The 22,523-nt window shown below is 39.6% G+C and overlaps 1 protein-coding gene across 11 annotated transcripts in view; it reads left to right on the top strand.

Annotated features, from left to right (window-relative positions):
* TPX2 (TPX2 microtubule nucleation factor) overlaps positions 1-22,523 on the top strand; it is a 64,238-nt gene that overhangs the window by 9,723 nt on the left and 31,992 nt on the right. For 9 of the 11 annotated variants that reach the window (XM_027867951.1, XM_027867948.1, XM_027867943.1 and 6 more), the window contains 4 exons: positions 6,450-6,608; positions 12,561-12,683; positions 16,283-16,421; positions 22,001-22,129. In XM_027867951.1, the coding sequence (XP_027723752.1) occupies positions 6,506-6,608; positions 12,561-12,683; positions 16,283-16,421; positions 22,001-22,129 (494 nt within the window). In that variant the 5' untranslated portion in view covers positions 6,450-6,505. The remainder of the gene's footprint in view (positions 1-6,449; positions 6,609-12,560; positions 12,684-16,282; positions 16,422-22,000; positions 22,130-22,523) is intronic. The other 2 variants (XM_027867947.1, XM_027867945.1) reach the window with 1 other exon arrangement.

Raw genomic sequence — 22,523 nt, 5'->3', positions numbered from 1 at the left:
TGAGGTCCTGGGAGGGGAAATGGCCTTGCCCAGTTAGTGGCAGAGGCCAGAGTATGATTCACATCTTCTGAACACTAGTTTAGGGCTTCTTATACTACATTGTGCTTTTTTAGCATTTTTATGACATGCATTCACTTGTGTCATAGCATTTCAGTCCTCCTCCATGTTAGTATGTGTCAACTCTCATAAGCTTTCAAAGCACAGTAAAACATTTCTCCTTTCATACCTGGTTGATGTGTGGCACTAAGTAAAAACAGATACTTCTATAGAAAGAGAGAGACAGAGACAGAGATAGAGACAGAGACAGAGAGAGACAGACAGAGAGATAGAGAGAAAGAAAGGAGGGAAGGAGGGAGGGAGAGAGAGGAGACAGACAGACAGACAGAGGTTATGGTGGGGGGAGGCACTCCATAAATGGTGCAAATTCCTTGAGAGATGCCACCAGAGACATAATTTTCTGTGCTCCTCTAGAGCATTCAAGCAGATACTTCTATAGAAAGCCTGAAGCTGGAATGGAAAGATTCTGGAGGTCAGGAAATCTATTCTAATCTCAGCTTTACTACTTGGGTAAATTCCTTCTCTTCAGGTCTCAGCTGCCTTGTATGTCAACTGGTCTAGATGGTGTCTATCTAAGTTTCTTACTAGTTCTGAACATCTACAATTCCACGCGTCTTCTTGCAGTTACAGATAAATCTTGATTCAGCAGGAATGCTTGGATAAGTTGGGAATATTTGAGCCAGAAGGAACCTTAGATATCCTCCCATCCCTTCTTCTATGTGAGACCCAGAGGGGAGAACTTCTTGCTTGAAGTCACACAGCTAGTTAGTGGCAGAGCTGGAACTAGAACCCAGTTTCCTGACTTGGGGTTTAGTGTTCTTTACTCAATAGTCTAGGTTTAATAGAATTTACCAATAAATTGAGGGTCAAGCACCAAAGCCCTTTTGTTTCTTTTTAAAAAATTTTTTTTTACTTTTAGCCCTTCTGTTTCAATCCTTATTGAACAAGCCTTTCTAAAACCCCAAAGTCTGCTCTTCTGCATTAATAAAAAAAAATAGACAAATAAAATGAACAAAATTGGATTTTTACTTGGAGATCTTGTTGGGACTTAATTGTCTTTCCATTTATTAATGTTTGGATCTAGACAGTGAAGGTATAGGAGAGAGAAGTTCTCATTGCTTCTCACCTGGATTATCGTAAGTAATTGTTTACTGATTAAACTACTCACATTTTCTGTGTTTCCCCACTTCAAACCTTCCTTTACCTTGCTGCCAAAGTAATCTTATTGTACAGTTCTGATCATATTACTCCCCCATTTGAAAGCTTCCAGTTGCCTGATAAATAAAATTTGAACAATTTAGCTTGGTGTTCAAGACCCTATATAATCGGAAGCATTCCTTTCCAGTCTTACATCTCCATCACTGGTCCACTTCACTCATTCCACCTTACAGCCAGCTGGGCTATTCATCATTCTTCAGCCTCCTTTAGCCTTCTTCTGGCTCTGCTTTTGTTGACCACTGTGCCTGGACCACTAGAATGACAGCCTGTCTCTTCTTGTTGAAATCCTTTTTCTTTAGGACCTAGCTCCCTTCTTTCTTGAATCTTTGGAGTTTTACCCTGGTCACTCAGTTAGAAATGATTGCTGCCTCTTCATGTCTCTGTTGATCTTTTCTATGTTTTTATATTCTTATTTGCATTCTAATTATGTGTTCATGTTTTATCTGATACCCCATATTACTGCATATTGTGATTTCCTTGAGGACAAAGATTGTGTCATTGTTCCATCTTTTTATCCTCAAAGCCTAGCACCTTGTGTTTGCTTCTGCCGTTTTCCTCCCCTCTCTCCCCAGCCTCTTGAAAAATCTACTCATTTCTTAAAACTCTACTCACATGTTATCACTTCTGTGATGTCTTCTCTGATCCTTCTATTCTTGGGCCTCCCTAGGATTTGTACCTCTCATTTATACTCCGCTTTGAATTGTGGTCTTTCGTATGTCATGTATTCTGCTAGATTGTAAGCTTGATGGAGGCAGGGACCATTTTTTATCTTAGTATAACTTTCAGAGCTGAACTTAGCTTTTTGAGGGTAATAGTTCCTTGAGTTAAAATGTTACTGTGTTATTAGAGAGGATGTTTTCTGTTGCTTTCTTATAGGGTAACTGTCATAAATAGCTGCCTTCCAATGAACTGGTTTCCTAATTTTGCCACACTAAAGCACTGGCGTTTTGCATCGGAATCAGCTAATTTTGAAACGTGATGCTGAATCTCTTACTTGGCAGCTTGGCTTGTTTGGGGGAATGCGATGACGCATGTGCCTTTTTTTTAAAGTGAGGAGTGTTGACAGAAACTCAATCCTGATGGAAGGGTAAAGGAAAGCATCCAATTCCCGCCGTGCCTGCAGCTCTGTTAACGGTTGGTTTTGGCCTTGGCTTATTCCATTTCCCACTTAGCTCCTGTGGGCTTTAAAAAAACTTTCTACGACCTGAATTTGCCCAAGATACTTACCTAGCTTGAAATATTGGTGTCATTTCTGTACTTAAGTCACTTGACCTCAGTTTCGTCATCTGAAAAGTGAGGGGATTCTCTTAGGCCCCCCCAGCACTCTGATCCCATTCTCAGTTAAGCAAAACAATTGTTTTAATTGAAGAGGGTCAAGTTAGGCTTTTGTGGAAGCAGAGGGAAGAAAAGGGTCTGGTTTGCTGAGTTAACTGGTATTTGAATGTAATGAAATATTTTTTAACCTTAAGAAATATGAGGAATTCATATTCAAGGAAACATGGGAAAACCAAGTTGTGATATGTTCAGGGTCTCCTGCGTACCCCAGGTCCAGTGGGCTAGAAAATATAGCAGCTCAAGAAGACAAGTTAAGTTGGCTTCAGGGCAACATTTGTTACCATAAAAGTCCTGCTAGAAATATTTTGGTATATATTAGAACTTTGTTTTTGTCTTCAACTTCCTTAGGGAGTATGATCTGTCATAGAATTTCTAGGTCAAAGGGTGTTAACAATTTGGTTACTTTAATTGCATAATTCCAAATTGTTATCCAGAATAACTGGACCAGTTCACAGTTCTGCAAAAATACTAAGATTCATTTTTAAATTTCACCTAAATATAGGTTAAGCACTTCTCTCTGTGGACTCTTTTTTTTTTTTTTTTCCAGAAGCAATTATCTTTCTGGGAGTTTATGACTTGACTATAAGCCTGGTGTTTGGTTTTAGGAAAAATGTATAAAAATCTGAAAGAAATGCATTTGCTCCATAGGAAGTTGCTTTTAACAATGAGATATTTAAAATGGAATTTCATGGATGAAAATGGTTTATGGACATCTTTCCTTTAAATGTCCAGTCACTAAACTTAAATTATGTTAGAACTAATAGGTCTGCATGATGAGGTAGTGTTGATTTAGCAGAAATCTAGGCTCTGCTAGCCTGTGAAGAAGTGTATTTAGGGAGATCCAAAAATCCATATCTGGTTTTGTAGCTCTTAAAAGGTTAAATAAAACAACAACAACAAAAAAAAAACCTTCAAAAGATACTGTATAAGGTGTTTTGCAAGTCATAAGGTGCTGTACAAATTTCAGATATTAGTGTTAAGTGTTCTTATCTTTGCACGCCTCCCACCTTGTTTCAGTCCCACAGTCTTGAGTTACTGTTTTCAAAATGCTATGAGAGGTTGATGGATTGAATTCTCTCCTCTTACCTCCTTCCGTTTTCCCCCTTTGGTCTCTTCCATCACATTCCAGCCTGGGAAGCATGCCCAGTGACCTGGGGTAGGCATTGAATCATGGAAATTTTAGATTTTTCCCATGCCCACTAATGTTTGGTTTGCCCAAGTAGGAAAACCGTGTAAGATTGTTGGGTACAGTCCTCCTCCAAGATTGTCCCAAGGGCATTTTAATCACCATCACTGAGGAATAGTTTGAGAGCCAGTCATATCCTGCTGAATGGCTTCCTTGGTAGAGGTGCTTTGAATGAAAATGGAGAGACAAAAGAAGCCACTAGTAGTTTAACACCAGTAGTTTAACTAGAAATAGAGACTCCAGTTTATCTGGCCTCCAGTTAGAAAGATAAAAAGAAAGGATAGGAGCTCTCTTTTACACTGTTTGGGCTTTCCTTTTTCTAGCTCTTTTGAAACTTGTCTGTAGAAAGACTTTAAAGTAGAGCAGAAAAAGTATTACATGTAGATTTGGGAAATCTGGGTTAAAATCCTAGCTTTGACATGTATTGTGTTACCACAAACAAGTCCTTAACCTTTCTGAATCTCTGCCTTGTGCCTTTTTCCTGCACTTCTTTTTCTCAAGTTCCCCTTTTCTTCCCTTCCCTTGTAGTATCTTTCTTTGCTCCTGTCTCTCACCCTTAGCTAACTCTATCTTTTTGCCTATTCTGCCCCTCCCTCTACCTCAGTCTTATTCCCTCTCGACTTTTCTCTCTCTTTCCTTTTCTCCTTCCTTCTGCCTTCCAACCCAACCAGGATCCCTTATCCTTCCTTCACTTGACCTGCCCATCCTCTCCAACTATCTTTGGGAGGCTGCTGGATACAGTGTGAAGAGGTCATAGGTTCAGATCCCACTTATGGCACTTACTCTCAGTGTGACTTGGGGCAAACCACTTTATCTCCCTGTGTGATTTGGGGAGTGGACAAGGTGGCCTTTGGTCCCTTCCGGCTCTGGATCAATGATGCCTTACTAGTTTTTTTGCTTTTCATAACTAAACCCCTAAAAAAGAGTTATCCATGCTTGTTTTTTCCATCCTCCAGAATACTCTCATTTCCCTTAGGGTCTGTGATATTACCTTCTCTTGGCCTTGCCTGCCCCTCTCTCTTTGCTTACTCTATTTCCTTTGCTGGATCACCACTCATCTCCAGCCTTTTGAACATTAGTGTCCTTCGGTGTCCTAGATGTCATCTGTCTTCCCTACCTTGTCAGCTCCCCTGGATTCAGTTATCACCTCCGTGGCAATGACTCCCAAAAACTTCCCTTCCAAGCTCTCTCCTGAACTTCAGTCTGATACTCCGGCTTCCTGCTGGATGTCACTTGTGTGTCCCTTCAGGATCACTGATGGAACTTGCCTTTCAGGCAGCATGGTGTAGTGGGAAGAGGCTAGATTTGATGTCAGAAGGTCATGGGTTTGAATCCTTGCTCTCATACTTAGGGTTCCTTATATGGCACTGGACAGTTCACTTGACCTTTTTGGGCTTGAATTTCCATGTCTATAAAATAAGGGAGTTGGATGGACTATATGACTTCTACCATCCCTTTCACTTCTAAACTTGTGATTGTCTCCAAAACTACCCTTCCTCCACACTTCCTCCTTTCTGTATAGTGCACATCCATCATCTATCTCTGTCACCCACATTAACAATCTTGGTGTTACCTTGAGTGTTTCTCCATCTGCCTATCCAAAAACTTCCCAAGTCTGGATTCTACCTTTGTGTTGCCTCAAATCAGTCGGTTCTCCACCATCCTACTTGAGGTCTTCATTACCTTTCACTATGGTAGTAGTCTCCTTGCTTCAGTTTTCTTCCCCCCTCCAAACTATTTTCTCCATAGCTGCCTAAGTAATCTTCATCAGGCCTGGGTCAGATCATGCCGCTAAGCTGCCCTAAAGCCTTCAGTGAAGTCCTCATGGCCCCTAGGGGAAAATAGAAACTCTCTACACTGACCTGACACACAGGAGGGCTGTAACCTCTTTCGCTAGCTAGACTTCATATCCTCCCTTTTGTGCATTCTGCATTGTGGACAAACTGGGCTTGTACTTTTTTCCATGCCTTCACACAAACTGTTCTCTGTGCCTGCTTTTCTCTGCCCCAGATTCTTCCTTTCGTCAGGGCTCAGCTCATTTGCTACAGTTTCAGGGAAATCTCTACTAACTGCTCTCTTTGCTTTCCCATCCCCCCCCCAGTTGATTAGTGCTGTCTCCTGTTTCAACTTATCTTAAATTTACTTCTCTAGGCTACTTTTGTATCTTAGATTATTATTTCTTTGAATTCAAGGTTTATTTAAATTTTAATTTAAAAAATTTCTATCACAATTCTTTTTACATAATATGCACTTAGTACATGTTAATTATACTGAATTGAATTTGTTGACAGCAAGATTGCGCCATATCACCAGGTGCTGAAATACCTTGGAAGGTAAGGAAACATCATCTTAGGTCATTGTTTCCCTAATTTGACTAATTTGACTGCAGAATGTGTTGTGGAATATACCTATTAAACAGAGGGATTTGGAAAATTTGAAAGCAATGTGGAAGAAATCAATTCTATTTTATACCAGAAAGTGGATTACGGATTTTTGATGTAAACATATTATTTAAAATTTAAATTGGAAAAATATTGCTAGCATCATAATAATTTTCTCATGCAGCCTTTTCCACCACATTTCATCGAGTACATTTTGAACATCGTACCTTAGAGTACTCCATAGTCCCACTCACAACTTGTTTCTTCCTCAGACAGTGGTTGCACCAGCTAGAGGGACTTGCTTCTGAATAAAGAAGTAGCTGCCACGATGTCCCAGAGCAAAGCCTCTTATACCTTTGATGCTCCAACGGCCTTCATCAATTTCACGTCTTTGAATAATGAAGATGTGTATAATGTGGACTCCTGGTTTGGTAGGTATCTGCTTTTTTGGCAGCTTTGAGGACTGTCTGTGTGCCAGTTGGCATCCTTTTCTGCTTATATTAGGTATTCATCCAAGTTGTACCCCCTTTGTTTATAAGGAGGGTTTATTTATTGCTTGTGAAACTGAATTCCCAATCAATCAGCAAACATTTGTTAAGTGCCTCCCATGTGCCAGGCACTGTGCTAGGTTGCTGGGGATAAGAAGACAACTGCGCTCAAGGAGCTTACATTCTATTAGTAGGAACAGAGAGAGAGAGAGAGAGTATGAGTGTGTGTGTGTGTATACACACACAGATATACACACAAAAAAAATGATAATTTTTTGGGGGTGAGAAAGTACTAGTAGCCCAGAGAGTCATGAAGAATGAGGTGTTTGAAGGAAATGAGGAATTTTGAGAGGTAGAGGTGAGGAGGACGTGTATTCCAGGCATAGGGGAGAGCCTCTATAAAGGCATGGCAATGGGAGATGGAGCATTGTGTGAAGAGCAACAAGAGGGCATGAAGAGGAGTGGTATATGATAAGGCTGCAGGTAGGTTGGAGGGAGATTATGAAGGGCTTTAAAATCCAGCCAAAAGTGTTTGTATTTGATCCTAGCAGTAATTGGGAGCCAGTGGAGTTTATTGATCAGGGTAGTGATATGGTCAGACTTGTGCATTTGAAGAGCATCATTTTGGCAGCCATGTGGAAGATGGATTGGAGAGGAAAGAGTTTTGAGGACAGAATAGGATTCTCTTTATATTTATTTTGGACCCTATTGAAAGTGCCAAATGGGAAGTCAATTCTTGTTTCTGGGTTTTTTTTTTCCTCTTTTGTTTTTTTTTAAAAAGGCAATTGGGGTTAAGTGACTTGCCCAGGGTCACACAGCTAGTAAGTGTCAAGTGTTTGGTCTGAGGCCTGATTTGAACTCAGGTCCTCTTGACTTCAGGGCCGGTGCTCTATCCACTGCGCCACCTAGCTGCCTGGGAAGTCAATTCTTAAACTTAAGTTATTTTTCATTATCTTTATTTAAAGATCTCTTTTTATTGGTACCTTGCTTTGTGTTTGTGTCAGGCTAAGTGCTTGGAAGAATAACTGCAATGGTCACACCATGCTTTTGTTCAAAGAAAACAGAGGTTTGGATAGCGAGTAAATGTTGAAGCATAGAGTGCAAGGGCTATGGCTAGACAGCAATTCATGTGACTTGGAGCAAGACCTAGTGTTGAAAAGTCATTGTGAATGCAGTGTAGTTGCTTAAACAACCAGCATGATCTTAGTCCACATGAATAGAAGGGGGGAGGTTATAGGCCCTCTGTCGTCTGCCATGGTCAGATCGTGTCTGCAACATTATGTCCAGGTCTGGGCTTTACATCTTAAGGAAGGTCATTGACAAGCTGGATCAGGTTGGAGCACACTACAAACCACCACTTGGACAGAAAACAAATAGATAAGGAACTTGTGAAATAGCTCACAAACCAGGGAAGGAAAGGGAATAAGCATTTATGTAGCACCTACTATGTGCCTGGCACTGCACTAAGCACGTTACAGATGTTTTCTCTGATCCTTACAACAACCCTGGGAGGTAGGTGCAATTATTATCCCCATTTTATAGTTGAAGAAACTGAGGCAGACAGAGATTACTGTGACCTGCCCAAGGTTACACAGCTAGTAAGTGTCTGAGTCTGGATTTGAACTCCGATCTTCCTGACTCTAGGCCCAGTGCTTTATCCCCTGTGCCACCTAACTGCTTGGCACTGCGATATTACTATGTTGTAGTGGTGTCAGTTATTTTGACTTTTTCCAAAGTTATCTTCCTCTTCAAAAACAGAGCAGCTAATGATCTCTTGACTTGATTGTAATTTTATCCTTCAAAAAGTGAAGGATTTTATCCTTCAAAAAGTAGTGGAAAATAAGGGGGATTTCTATTCTGGACCTGATTGTCATTAGGAAAAAAGAACCATTGTTGGTATTTTCATCCATTTTCATGATGGAAATCTTGGAGGATACGCAACCACTCAATTTTAGAATTTGATAGAAGGGAAGAAAGCAAGGCATACATCTTCAGTTTTTAGGAAGAGCACATTTTGTAGGGTTTAGAGAAAAGATAGGTGATCCTGTGATCTCATGGACTAAAATTCTACAGGGGAAGCCAGATTAGGAAGGCCGAAGCTCTCAGGAATAGAATTCTGAAGACACAAAGAGAAACTCTTCCAATGAAGAGGTAAATGGGTAGTTGTCTAAAAAGACCCACGTGGATACAGAGGGTCAAACAACTTAGGCTATTGAAAGCTGTGTACAGAGAGTGGAAACAAAGGCAGGAAATGCCACAAACACAAGATTACATGGTCCTGCAACAGTGATGGAGTGTACTGATGTTCAAAATGAACTGAGGGTGGTGAATAAAGCAGAAGATAATGGGGAAAGTTTTTAAGTAGTATTGGGCTGAGAGGGAGAGGAGGGTCAAAGAAAAGGTGTCAGGACTGTAGCTTTGTGGGGGTGGGATGCTGATAGATAACAGAACGCAGAGTTGCTATTTGACTCTTATTTTTCTTGTTTTTTCCTCTCAGGGAGAATGATCTCTCTCCTAGGAAGGACAGAAAAATGGCTAATAGGGGAATTGATACCCAGTACACCTCTAAGGAGATAATAGGAGAGCACCTAGGACTACCTTGGAATATGTCACCAAGATGAGATGAACTGTGTTCTAGGGCACTGAAAGAATTGACAGATATGATTACTGAAGCACTGTTAGTGACCTTTTGAAAGATTGCGGAGTTTGGGAGTAGTACCACAGGACTGGGTAATGGCAGATGTCCTGATTTTCAAAATAAAAGGAAGAGAAGGAAGCCTGGAAATTGTTGGCCAGTGAGCTTAATTTAGATTTCTGGGAAAATTCTAGATTAGAGACATGATTAGTGGGCATCTAGAAGAGGAAGCAGTGATTACAAAGTCAACATAGTTTCATTCAAACAAGTCTTGGTAGACTATTTCCCCCATTTTGGGGCAGGATTATTTGGTGTATAGATCAGGAGAATGCTGCAAATTCAGTTTTACTGATATTTTAGCAAAGCATTTGAGAGTCTCATGCCATCCTATTAAAAAAGACAGAAGAGGTAAGTTATAATATAGATAGGTTGATATACAGTCTATAATCTAATAATGTTACATTACAAATAACATAATATAAATATATTACTATAATATTAGCATATATACATATATATCTGTGATATAGATAGGTGAATCTGGAGCTGGTTGAGTGACACAACTCAAAGAATTTAGCTATTAATGGCTAAAATTAGTTTGGAAGGAGATCTTTAGTGTGATGTTATAGAGTCTGCCTTTAGTTTTGATATTTAATATTATCAGTGACTTGGATAGGTCCAAAAATGGTGTGCTTATTACATTTGCAAATAAGACAGCTGGAGAGAAAGCACATTGGATGACAAAGTCAGGATCCAAGAAGATTTCTACAGGCTAGAATGCTGAACTGAAACTAAGTAAATGAAATTTCGTGTGACCAAATGTAAAGCTTTATATTTGGGTCCAGAAGAGATTAACTTAATGAGAACAGGAAGGGGCAGGAGGTGCATGACCAGCTAGCTAACAGCTTGTAAAATATCTGGTGGTTTTAGTGGATTGTAACCTAATGATAGTTAATACTGTGATATGATAGTGCATTGAGAAGCACAGGTACAGCACAAGGGAAGGAAAAGTCTTACTGTACTCTGCCTTGGCTAGACTGTGTGATGAGTTCTAGGTACCTCATTTTAGGAAGGACATTGATAAGCTGAAGATCATCTGAAGATTGTTAATCAGGACAGTGAAGGGCCACCTTATGATGTTGAAGAACCTTGGAATGTTTAGCCTGGGGAAAAGACATAGAAAGGATTTGAGAGGCTATCGTGTGAAAGACAAATGAAACTTGTTCCATTTGACCCTCGAGGGCAGAATTGGGGACAGTGGGTGGGAATTGCAGTGGGCTAAATTTAAGTTTGAAGTAAGGAAAAAATTCCTAAAAATCTGGAGCTTATCCAAAGTGGAATGGGCTGCCTTAGGAGGTAGCTGATTCCCCTTCACTGGAGGTCTTGAAGCCAAAACTGGATGACCGTTTGTCAGGAATGCCCTACAGGGGATTGCATTAAAGCCTGGCTCGGACAGGGTGGCCTCTGAGTTAGTTTCCTTCCAACTTATGATCCTCTGTGTCCATAGGAGAGCGACCAGAAGGGTGGGAAGACTGAAGACCGATGTCGTACAAGCATCAGCTGGTTGGCCTGAAGAGGGGAAAATATAAAGGAGGCATGGTGGTTATTTTCAAATGTTTGAGGAACAATTATATGGACATTGTAGGCTTACTTTGTGTATCATTCTACTGGAATAGATCTCAGCTCAGTCTAAGGAATGACTTCCAAGTAATTAAGAGGTGTTAAAAAATGTGATTAATTACCATCAGTGTCCAGGTGACTGACCAATTTGTATCTGCTTCTCTTAAAAGGAGTCTAATATTTTATTGGTCTGAATCATGGCTATACTTGTTCTACCCAAATATAGTTTGTCTACAACCTGAGTGTAACCTATGACTGTTGTTATTTTTCTTTTTGTGTCCATCTACTTTACTCCTAAAGAGATCTCATTTTAGGCATGTCACCTCTTTTGGGAGCAATAAGGAAGAGCCCATTAGTAGTGCAGAGAGTGGATGAAGATAATAACCTCCAGCAGGGCTATCTCCTCCTGTGCTCCCCATCGCTCCATTCCATGTTCTTGACCTCTCAGAATATACTGGCATAACATACTGAGAGAGCCTGGTCGGGCTGTCATAAGGTCTTTGTTGCTTTTTGAGCACTTGTTTGACCTGGGTTTTTTCTTTCCAGCAGAGTCCTGACTGCCTGCCCTTGTTGGGTTATATTCTCAGCTGCCCCTGGCAACACTTCTTTGAGGCAATTGGGGTTAAGTGACTTGCCCAGGGTCACAGCTAGTAAGTGTCAAGTGTTTGGTCTGAGGCTGGATTTGAACTCAGGTACTCCTGACTTCAGGGCTGGTGCTCTATCTACTGCGACACCTAGCTGCCCCTATGGCAACACTTCTTAATGCCATGAAACTTTCAGCAACAGCCAGTGGACCCAAGACCGAAGAGAGGAGCACTTTCGCAGAAGACCAGCTATGCAGCCGAGTTTTGGAACCTCCTTGTAGATGAAATAACATGACCCTTGGAAAGCTTACAAATCTCTTAGATATTAAAGCCTTGCCACTACATTTTCTTAAGAAAATCACGATCTAGGGGTAGCTAGGTGGCGCAGTGCATAGAGCACCGGCCCTGAAGTCAGGAGTACCTGAGTTCAAATCCAGCCTCAGACCAAACACTTGACACTTATTAGCTGTGTGACCCTAGGCAAGTCACTTTACTCTAATTGCCTAGGGGAAAAAAAAAAGAAAATCACGATCTAGTTTAAATTGTAGATAACACCAGGTCAGGCCTATAAAACGTCCATTGGTTACAGTGCTGAATCCTTACTTTCACTGTTCTCTAGCGTTTTATGAAGTGTCTTCAATATCTTTGGTGGAAATTTGATCCTAAGCAGTCCTTCACCCTCATTCTGTGGGATCACATTTGGACTTGTCCCTACAGTCCACAAGATTCTTGTTTAATTTTGTGAATGTTTTCTTTGAATATAAACTGGTAAGGGTTTTAGGTATCCTTCCAGGTGAATGTGCACATGTGGCATGTCATTGACTTGTATTTTCTTACCTGTTATTTGTTCCAATGGTGGCTTAAGATATGCCACATACCCACCCTAGGCAAATCTCCTAAGCTGTCAGAACTTAATTTATCTATAAACTGGGAATACGTGGTGCTAATAGGGCTGTCCCATAAGTTTGTTGTGAATAAAGGGTTTTGTAAACTTTAAAGTGCAGTGTAATTGTGAGTATTTATCAAAGTGATGAAGGTGTTCTTGCTTTTCTACAGAGGAGAGGGCCAATTTGGAGAATAAGCCTCCTGAAGATGAAGAAGCACCAGGGCCCTCCTATAGGAAGACACCTTTGAGAAAGGCCCATGTACCCCAAGCAGTTGTCATGCCTCTGAGATCAGGTGAGTGTACTGGAAAGAAAAGATATCATAGAGAAAGATGAAATGGCAGCACAGATGAAATGTGAGTTTAGATCTTAGCTCTCTTGCCAACTTAAGTGATCTGGAGAATAAACTAAGGCTCTGTGTCTTGGTTTCTTCTCTTAAATGGTAAAATACTTACCTATTTACAATATAATAGATATGAAACCCATGAAAATACTATATAAATTTTATTTTAAAATTTTATTTCATTTTATATTTAGTTCAGTTTTGTTTTATTTTCAGTTCCAAATTCTCTCTCTTTCCTCTCTCCTTCCCTCACTCATGAGAAAGTAAGAAAAAACCGATTACAAATAAGTATAGTCATGCAAAACAAATTTCAACATTAGTCACATTCCAAAAGGGAAAAAAAGGCAAGAAAGAGAGAAAAAAATACACTTCAACCTTGAATCAGTCAGCTCTCATTCTGGAGGTGCATAGCATGTTTCATCATCAGTTCTTTGTAATTGTGGTCGGTCATTATGTTGATCACAGTTACTATGTCTTTCAAAGTTGATTAGCTTTATAATATTGTTGTTACTATATAAATTGTCCTCCTGGTTCTGCTTACTTCACTTCATACAAGTTTTCTTACGTTTTTCAGAAACCTTAATTTAATTTTTTAAGGCTTGACCTATCTATCTTGGCCAAGCCGGAAGTTCTGGGGCCCAATCCTACTATGAATTGGCGCAGGAATTTTTAGCCTGCTGTTTCCAACCTGGGCTGCTTTACTCTCTTTAGGCAACCTGGGAACCTCCCACTCCCAGGGTCTGTCTGTATTAATGTTGGACTTAGTGCAGACACCCAAATCAGCATAGACTCCTACAGCTCAGAAGTCCCAAGCTAAAAAGATCTGTCAGCCTTAGCATTCCCATGTGTTGGCATCTGCCACCATACCCAGCTATGTGAATATAGCATCATTGGGGGGAAATTAGACTGCTGCAGAATATTTGACCATCACCTAATCTTAAGTATCTCCTATAGTACTGCTAACAGAAAATTTACTCATATTCAGGTTTTGAACAAGTGATGTCACCCTGCTCTGGTCATTATTTGGTTTGACAAGAGCAGGACTTTACGTACAGTGTTAAAAGGCACAGTAAATGCCCGTGGAATGGCATTTTTGCACATACAGAGTAAAGAGGATGACTATAATTAATTGCTATTCAGGGAAATTAACTCTGATGGACTTTGAGTGCTAGAGTTGATCATTGTGGACTGGATAATTTATTACCACTGTAAGGCCAACTTTATCCCCCAGATAGAAGGAATCTCAAGATGGTATACTTCTATAGTCACAGTCTCTGTTCTGTTCTTACTGTTGAAGTGGTTAATTGAAATGAGGGAAAGAATTACATGGTGAAAGCATACTCTTTTCATGCAAAGTGGGAATTGCATCTCAGGTTGGATGACATCACGGTGGAATTTGGTTCTAAAGTGTTAACAACATACTAGCAAAATATCATTGTTGGCATAATATTACATAAGGTATGCCTCTGTATTGTGTGGTTTAATTCTTTTCCTGTTTGGTTATCTGTTCAGTCCTAAGTTTAACTCAGGTTAAACCTTATTATAATACTGTAAAACACCCACTGTGCATGCATACTTTGTCTGAGTCATGTATCTAGTTTCAAAAGATGACCAGTGTCTAAATTGCTGGTTACCAAATACATACTCAGAATCTTGTCCATTTGGTCACAACTTAAGCATCCTTTAAGAGATCATAAATCCCTGTTGTTTATTTCAACATCAAGAGCCTCCTTAAGTGTAAATCTGAAACTGACCCCAATCACGTCATTAACTAGATCCGTGGTATCACACAAATGACTGTCCTTCTAACGAGCCTGTCTTCCCTATATGGCCTGAGCTGTTAGCCTGACTTGCAGTCTATTAATTACGTCAGTTCATGGAGATAGGCAGTATCATCCATCCAACAAGTGTTAACTTAAGTATAGACTTCTGGGTAGCGCGTTCTACTTGGAACTGGAAGAGCAACAAAGATTAAATAAGACTTGATCCTTACCTTCAAGGGGTTTATAATTTACTCTAGTAGAAGGTAAGGCATATATACAGAGAAGAGTTTAATTTACATCATTTTAACATTTATAAGAAGTGAATATTCTACATTCTTATGACTATTTGTATATGTCTTATCTACTCTATGAGACTGTATGCTCCAGGATGGGCTATTTTCTATTGTTTTAAAAAAATTTCTCATAACTCCTAGTGCAGTATTTTGCCTGTAGTTGGCCCTGAGCAGATTTTTGTTGAATGACTTAAGGACTGTGTGTTTATTTGGTCTTTGTGTTTCCTTTGATTAGAAAGAGATACAATGTTTGCCTAGTTTCTTTCTCTCTCTCTCTCTCTCTCTCTCTCTCTCTCTCTCCCCCTCCCTCTCCCTCTCTCCCTCTCCCTCTCTCCCTTTAAAAAACATCCAGGGACTTGCACAGAACAGAACGATAAAAAAAGTCCAAAATGAGTAGCAATAATTTGTAGAAACTCTACCCCCAAATCCAGACCCTTACTCCCAGCCTTTCACTTCTTATTTTTTAACAATTCTAGCAAGACTCATTGTCTGCTTTCTCATCCTATAGTAAATTAGAGGTGGGAGGGGCATGTTGTAGGAAATTAGCTGAAAGAAATGAGGACTGACAATTTAATGGTTAGGAAGGAAGAAGGGGAAAATGGTGAAAAGCTTACACAGCTTCAGAAACATAGCAAAATGGGATAATTCAGTGTAGAGACAAAGAGGCCTGCATACCTCAAAGGTCCCCTGGGGCAATGTTGTATTATAGTACAGTGTTTGTAATGACGACCCTTGAGGCACCAAGAGAAGTTAATATTATGTTAACTATGCATAATTTAAGAAGGCAGGATAATAAGCTTTGGCAGTATTTAGACATGACCTTTTGGTGGAAGTCCCCATTTCCTGACTACAGAGAAGCTAGTTCAGGTTTTTAAAAACTTAATTATGAAACAAATCATTATTTAAAAACAAACAAATCCCCAAACTCCCCTTGGTGCTTTACTGTAATTTATAAAGAAAGGAAACTGGTGTACTGGAAAGTCTTTTGGATTTGGAGTCAGAAAGGCATGTGACCATGTCAAGTTATTGAACTTTTCTGTGCTGCACTTTCTTCATATATGAAATGAGGTTAATAATACTTACATTACCTACCAGAAAGGCTTATTTTGAGGGATCAATGAGCTAATACATAAAGCATTTTGTAAAACACAAATGCTATATAAATAGTTATTGTTTTTATCGCAAGTATCGAATGCTAACATGAGCATTTTTACCAGTGAGTAGTCCTTTGCTCTCTCTAAGGGTCTATTATATGCAATCTTATATATTTAAAATTTTGCATTTAAAAGACTTTTTCTATGAAGGAGATCCATAGACCTCACCAGACCACCAAAGGAGTCCAGGGGCCCATACACAAAAAAAGAAGAGTCCCTGATCTACAGCACTTTTTTACTCTTCTTTTGTCTTACGTCTTTGGTTTCCTCTGCTGACTCTGTGTCTAATACATACGTAGATACATATGCATGACTCTTTGTTCTTCCATTTCTCACTGTAGTTGCCAACACTTATGTGGAAACAGAGAATCCGTCAGAAGAATGTGCTCCATCAACTGCTTGCGACTCACTAGGCTTCCAGGAAACTACATCCAAAAATGCCCCTGTTTTGGGATCCCTTGTTCCAGGCCAGTCCCAAAGGTAACACTAGTGCTTGGGAGCCAAGGATGGGTTCAGATGTAAAGGCTGGGCTTAAGCTGACAGAGGCAGCACATCTCTACTGAGCCCTGGACACCTGGGGATTGCACTTCCTAGGACAGATAGTGCCTCTGTCCTCTTCTCCTGGGGCTGTCTCCTGCCTGTCCTCCTTTGCTCGTCCCTTCTCTCCATGCTTGGAATGGATTCTCCCCATCACTCCCTGCCCCGATCTTTCTCTATAGTTCTTCTTGTCCTTCAAAACTTGATTTAGTTGGCTTCTCCATGAAGATTTCTTTGATTCTCTTCTCCTAACCCTTGGAAATGCTTTTTCCATCCTCAAATATGCCCCAACTCTACTTTGTGTCCTATTTATTTGTAGGTGGTGTTCCTCTTCCCATTACCATTTGGTACCTGAAGGCAAGAATTTGAAGCCAAGAACTTGGGTATATCCTTAGCACCTAGCACAGGACTTAAAACGTCTGAGAGACAATTAATTAAATGCTTGTTTAACTGAATGACACACTCAATAACTTTTTGCCATAAGAATTAAGCTGCACTTGAAGATTCTTTATGTTCTAACAGAGTATTGTAATAGAGTGTCTACATTCAAATTGAATTTTTGTTGTCTCGTTTCCTGTCTGGTAATAAAATCCCCCTGCAATTTACAGGTCCAAGGGCCTGTTTATTGAGTTGTGTGAGTTGGTGCCATCCTAACATGCCCCCCATGTATTTTAAACTAAACTCAAGGAAGCAGGAAAGCAGAGCGTTTTATTTTTTTATAGCATAGCTAGGTGGAAGAAATGACGGATTAATGGTGCTGGGAACCGATGTCCGCAGGGCACGTGACACTGTGACTGCTATTGCTTAAGTGCAGCATTTACTAGCTCAGAAAAATCACATTTTGGGAAGAGTCTCAGTCTTACTTTCTTTCAGATTGAATCAGAAGACGCCAAACAGACTGGAGTACATGGCAGCGGTCTCACTGTTCTTTGTTGGATGTTCGTGGGGCTTTTTAGAATTATGAGGTCGTGCACCTAGAACTGGAAGGCTCCTCAGAAACTCTGTGGTCCAACCACCTCATTTTACATATCAAAAAACTGAGGCTTGCAAGGGCTAAGTGGTTTGCTCATGTCTATAGAAGTAGAAAACATCAGAGGCTGGATTTAAACTCAGGTCCTCCGACTCTCAAGCCATTTCCCTTTCTACCACAGCTACTGGTTTTCATGGTTTGTTGTCTTGGGTAGGCCAAGACTCAAACCTGACAGAAAGAGGCTAGGAGCAGTTCTGTTGGCATCTTTAGTTCCCTCTTAAATGTTTCATTTTGTCTTTGACAGAGATCTGTCATGTGGTTACCATCAAGATATTCCCCTTTTCTAGTCATATCCTGGATATCCTTCAGGGAGAGAGCAGGGAGGCAGGAAGGATGGCACATACAAACAAGTTTCTACTTTATTTTCACATGTGTTCAAGTAATAGGCTAAGAATAACTAAAACCCTGTTAGCCACAGTAAAGAATGAGAGTTTTTTTTTCTTTTAATATCGCCATAAGAGAGGTTAGTTTGTACCTAACTCATGCTTTACTGTGAATGTGTAATAGGTTTTAACTTTTGATTAGTTAGCTAATAAGCATTTATTAAGTGCCTACTATGTACCAGGCATTGTACTAAGTGCTGGGGATACAAAAAGTGGCAAAAGACATCCCTGTCCCTAACAGGACACAACAAGCAAACAAATATACAAACCAGCTACATCCAGGATAAATAGGAAATAACAGAGCCACTAGAATTCAGAGGGATTGGAAAAGGCTTCCTGTGGAGCATGGGATTTTAGCTGGGACCTGAAGGAAGCCAGAGAATCCCAGGGAGAACATTCCAGGTGGCTGGGGACAGCCAGGGGAAATACCTGGAGCCAGAGTTGGAATGCAGAGGAGATACGGACGGGTCAGATGAATGGGTGGGAGGTGTATTCAAGAGATGTTGCAAAAGTGAAATCAACAGACCTTGGCAACAGATGGGCTGTGGGGGTTGGCGCAGTGAGAGATAGTAAGGAGTCAGAATGACTTCTAGGTTTTGAACCTGAGGGTCTGGGAGATGATATTGCCCTCCACAGAAAGGGGGAAGTTAGGAGGGTGGAAATTTTAGGGGGAAAGATAATGAATTTGGTTTTGGACTTGTTGAGTTAAGATGTCACAGAATGCTTTGGGTACACACAGCTTTCCCAGCCCTGCAAAGGGCCTTCCTTGTGTTGGCTGAGTAGAGCCTCTTAGTTTTACCCTGTGTGATTTTTTGCTCCCTTATCCTAAGAAATGTTTTCCTGCTGATTATTTTACTTTATTGTATTACCTGGCCTCTTTTGAAATGTATTTTATTGATGATTTTGTAAATATCATTGTCATTTCCTTCTTAAACCCTTTCCCACCTCCCAGTGGAACTGTCCTTTGTGAGAGATATAGTCAAACAAAACAGATTGACACATTGGCTAGTCCTGAAAATGTATCTTGGATTTCCTTGTGCTCATTCACCCAGGTTTCAGTGGGCTTACTTGTCCCTTATAGCCCTCAGGCCCTTTGTGGCTGTGGTGTCATGGTACTATTCTCTTCCACTAATCTGCTGTATAACATTAAGAAACATTTTATCGTGGATGTACAAGTTGTGTAGCAAATATTGAAATCAAGAAGAGACTTAATAAAGCACTTTGGTATTCCCCGAGAATTGTGATCTTGCTGATGTGGATATAACTTATTTTCTTTTTGAATATATTTTTTAAGATTTTTGAATATTTTATTTTTTCCTCAATTACATTTCTAGTTTTGAGTCTCAACTTCCCTTTCTCCTTCACTCCTCCTCCTCCTTGAGACAGCAAGCCATTTGATATAGGTTATCCGTGTTTAATCATGAAAAACATTTCCATGTTAGTCGTGTTGTGAAAGAAAACACTGACCGAGGACGAAGAGCACACACAAAAATAAAGAAAATGAAAAATAATATCCTTTGATCTGCATTCAGACTCCATTAGTTCTTTCTTTGAAGGTGGATAACATTTTTCATCATGAGTCCTTTGGAATTTTCTTGGATCATTGTATTGCTGAGAAGAGCTGAGTCACTCACAGTTGATCATTGTACAGTATTGCTGTCACTGTGTACAGTGTTCTCCTGATTCTGCTCCCTTTACTTTGCATCCGTTCATATAAGTCCAGGTTTTTCTGAAATCACCTTGCTTGTAATTTCTTATAGCACAATCTTATTTTATCACAATCATATACTACAACTTGTTCAGCCATTCCCCAATAGATGGGCATCCCCTCAATTTCCAATTTTTTGCCACCATAAAAAGAGCTTCTATAAACATATTTGTACAAATAGGACCTTTTCACATTTTTTTTGTCCTTTGATCTCTTTGGGATACAGACCTAGTAGTAGTATTTCTAGATCAAGGGGTATGTACAGTTTTATAGCCCTTTGGGCATAGTTCCCAAATTGCTCTCCAGAATCGTTGGATCGGTCCACAACTCCATCAACAGTGCATTAGTATCCCATTTTTTCCCATATCCCCTCCAACATTTGTCATTTTCCTTTTCTATCATATTAACCAATTTGTTAGGTGTGAGGTGGTACCTCACAGTTGTTTTAATTTGCATTTCTCTAATCAGTAGTGATTTAGAGCATTTTTTCATGTGACTATGGATACCTTTGATTTCTTCATCTGAGAACTACCTGTTCTTATCCTTTGACCATTTATCAATTGGGGAATGACTTATATTCTGATAAATTTGACTCAGTTCTCTATATATTTGAGAAATGAGGCCTTTATCAGAGACATTTTCTGTATTTTCCCCTCAGCTTTCTGCTTTCTTTCTAATCTTGGCTGTGTTGGTTTTGCTTGCTTTGCTTTTTTAAATTTAATGTAATCAAAATTATCTCTTTTACATTTTATAATGCTTTCTCTCTCTCCTTTGATCATAAGTTTTTCCTTTCTCCATAGATCTGACAGGCAAACTATTCCATGCTCCCCAAATTTGATTATGGTATCACTCTTTAAGTTTAAATCATGTACCCATTTTGACCTCCTGTTATATGGTATAAGGTATTGGTCTATACCTAGTTTCTGCCATACTCTTTTCTAGTTTTCTTAACAGTTTTTGCCAGACAGTGAATTTTTATCCCAAACTCTTGAATCTCTGGGTTTATCAAACACTAGATTATTATGTACCTAATCTATTCCACTGATCCATCACTGTATTTCTTAGCCAATACCAAATTAATGATTACCACTTTATGATACACTTTGAGATCTGGTGCAGCTAGGCCACCTTCCTTTACTTTTTTTTTTTTCTCATTAATACCCTTGCTATTTTGTTTTTGGTAGAATTCACTTATGAATCCATCTGGCCCTGAGGACTTTTTCTTAGGGAGTTCACTGATGGTTTGTTAAATTTCTTTTTCTAAGATGGGATTATTTAAGTATTCTATTTTCTTTTTTCTTAATTTGGGCCATTTGTATTTTTATAAATTGTCAAATTTATTGGCATATAATTGGGCAGAATAGCTCCTAATAATTACTTTAATTTCTTTTTCATTGGTGATGAATTCACCCTTTTCATTTTTGATACTGATAATTTGGTTTTCTTCTTCCTTTTTTAAAAATCAAATTAACCAGTGGTTAATTCTATTAGTTTTTTTCTCCCCATAAAAGCAGCTCCTAGTTTTATTAGTTCAATAGTTTTCTTTTGATTTTGCTAATTGCTCCTTTGTTTTTCAGGATTTCTGGTTTGGTGTTTGAGGATTTTTAATTTGTTCTTTTTCTAGTTTTTTAGTTTTATGTCTGATTCGTTGATCTGTTCTTTCTCTATTTTACTGATGTAAGCATTTAGAGATAAAAGTTTTCCCCAAAGTACTGCTTTGGCTGCATCTCATAGAGTACATACAACTTTTAAGAACCTAAATTTCTATTGTGAAACGTTTCATATGAAAGGCAAACCCTTTATACCCTTCATGCAGTGTTCACAAGAATATCTTTGACATTAATAACCTATAGTTAACACATACCTTGTGTAACTGTGACCATGGGCTGATGCATCTTGGGACTTCTGTTCCCTCATTGTCAAAAAGAGATCATTAGATTAGATAATTTCTGAGGTTTTTGCAAGCTCTAAAATGTTATGATTGTGTTCTAGAAGCCACTGTTAAGACTAAACAAGAAGAGATTAAATTATTAGGATAAAAACCACATATGTCTTCACTAGGTAAGAAATAAATCCCTACTCCTGGTACACTTGGGGCAGCTAGGTGGCATGGTGGAGAAAGTGCTGGGCCTGGGGTCAGGAGGACTCATCTTCCTCATCTTCCTCATCTTCAAATCTGGCTTCAGACACTTCCTAGCTGTGTGACTCTGGGCAAGTCACTTAACCCTGTTTGCCTCAGTTTCCTCATCTGTAAAATGAGCTGGAGAAGGAAATGGCAAACTGCTCCGGTATCTTTGCCAAGAAAATCCCAAATGGAGTCACAAATAGTTGGACATGACTGAAAAACTACTGAACAATAACATTAGTACATTGTATCAGCTCTTGCTGATTTCTTCTCCAGGGTGACTAGGAACTTGTCTGCCCAGAAGAAGTTGGAACAGCGGCAGAAACATCAGCTCAGAATGAAAGCAGAAAGACACCCTGTTTCCGTGGTCAGTGATGAAATGCCTCCCTCCAAGAAAATGAAAGTGTGAGTAGCCAGTGGGTTGGGTTTTTCCTACTTTAGGTGACATTGCTTGTCCCTTAATCTTATACTCAGGCGAGAAGTAACCTTTCCTTTGACTGCATTTTTTGGGAGGGCAATTGGAATTTGCTTTTGCATTTAGTAAGTATTACTGCCAATGTAAGGTCCACTTGTCTCAAGTAGACTTGCTATAGTCACTGAGTGTTCTGGGGACGCTGATGAAATGGTAGCTAAACTGAGAGTTAAATGAATTAATTGGTGAAAACATACCTATTTCCTAAAAATTGGGAAATTCAAGGCATGCCTAACTATGCATGCACTGTTGACTGCCCTCTTCTCCTGGATATTCTTTTGTCTCTGGATTTTTTTGTCAGACATTACTATCTCTTGCTTCCCCTCC

This window comes from Vombatus ursinus, unplaced genomic scaffold, assembly GCF_900497805.2.
Source record: "Vombatus ursinus unplaced genomic scaffold, bare-nosed wombat genome assembly UNPS02014786.1, whole genome shotgun sequence".
Lineage (NCBI taxonomy): Eukaryota > Metazoa > Chordata > Mammalia > Diprotodontia > Vombatidae > Vombatus > Vombatus ursinus.
This window is presented reverse-complemented; position numbering and strand designations above follow the sequence as displayed.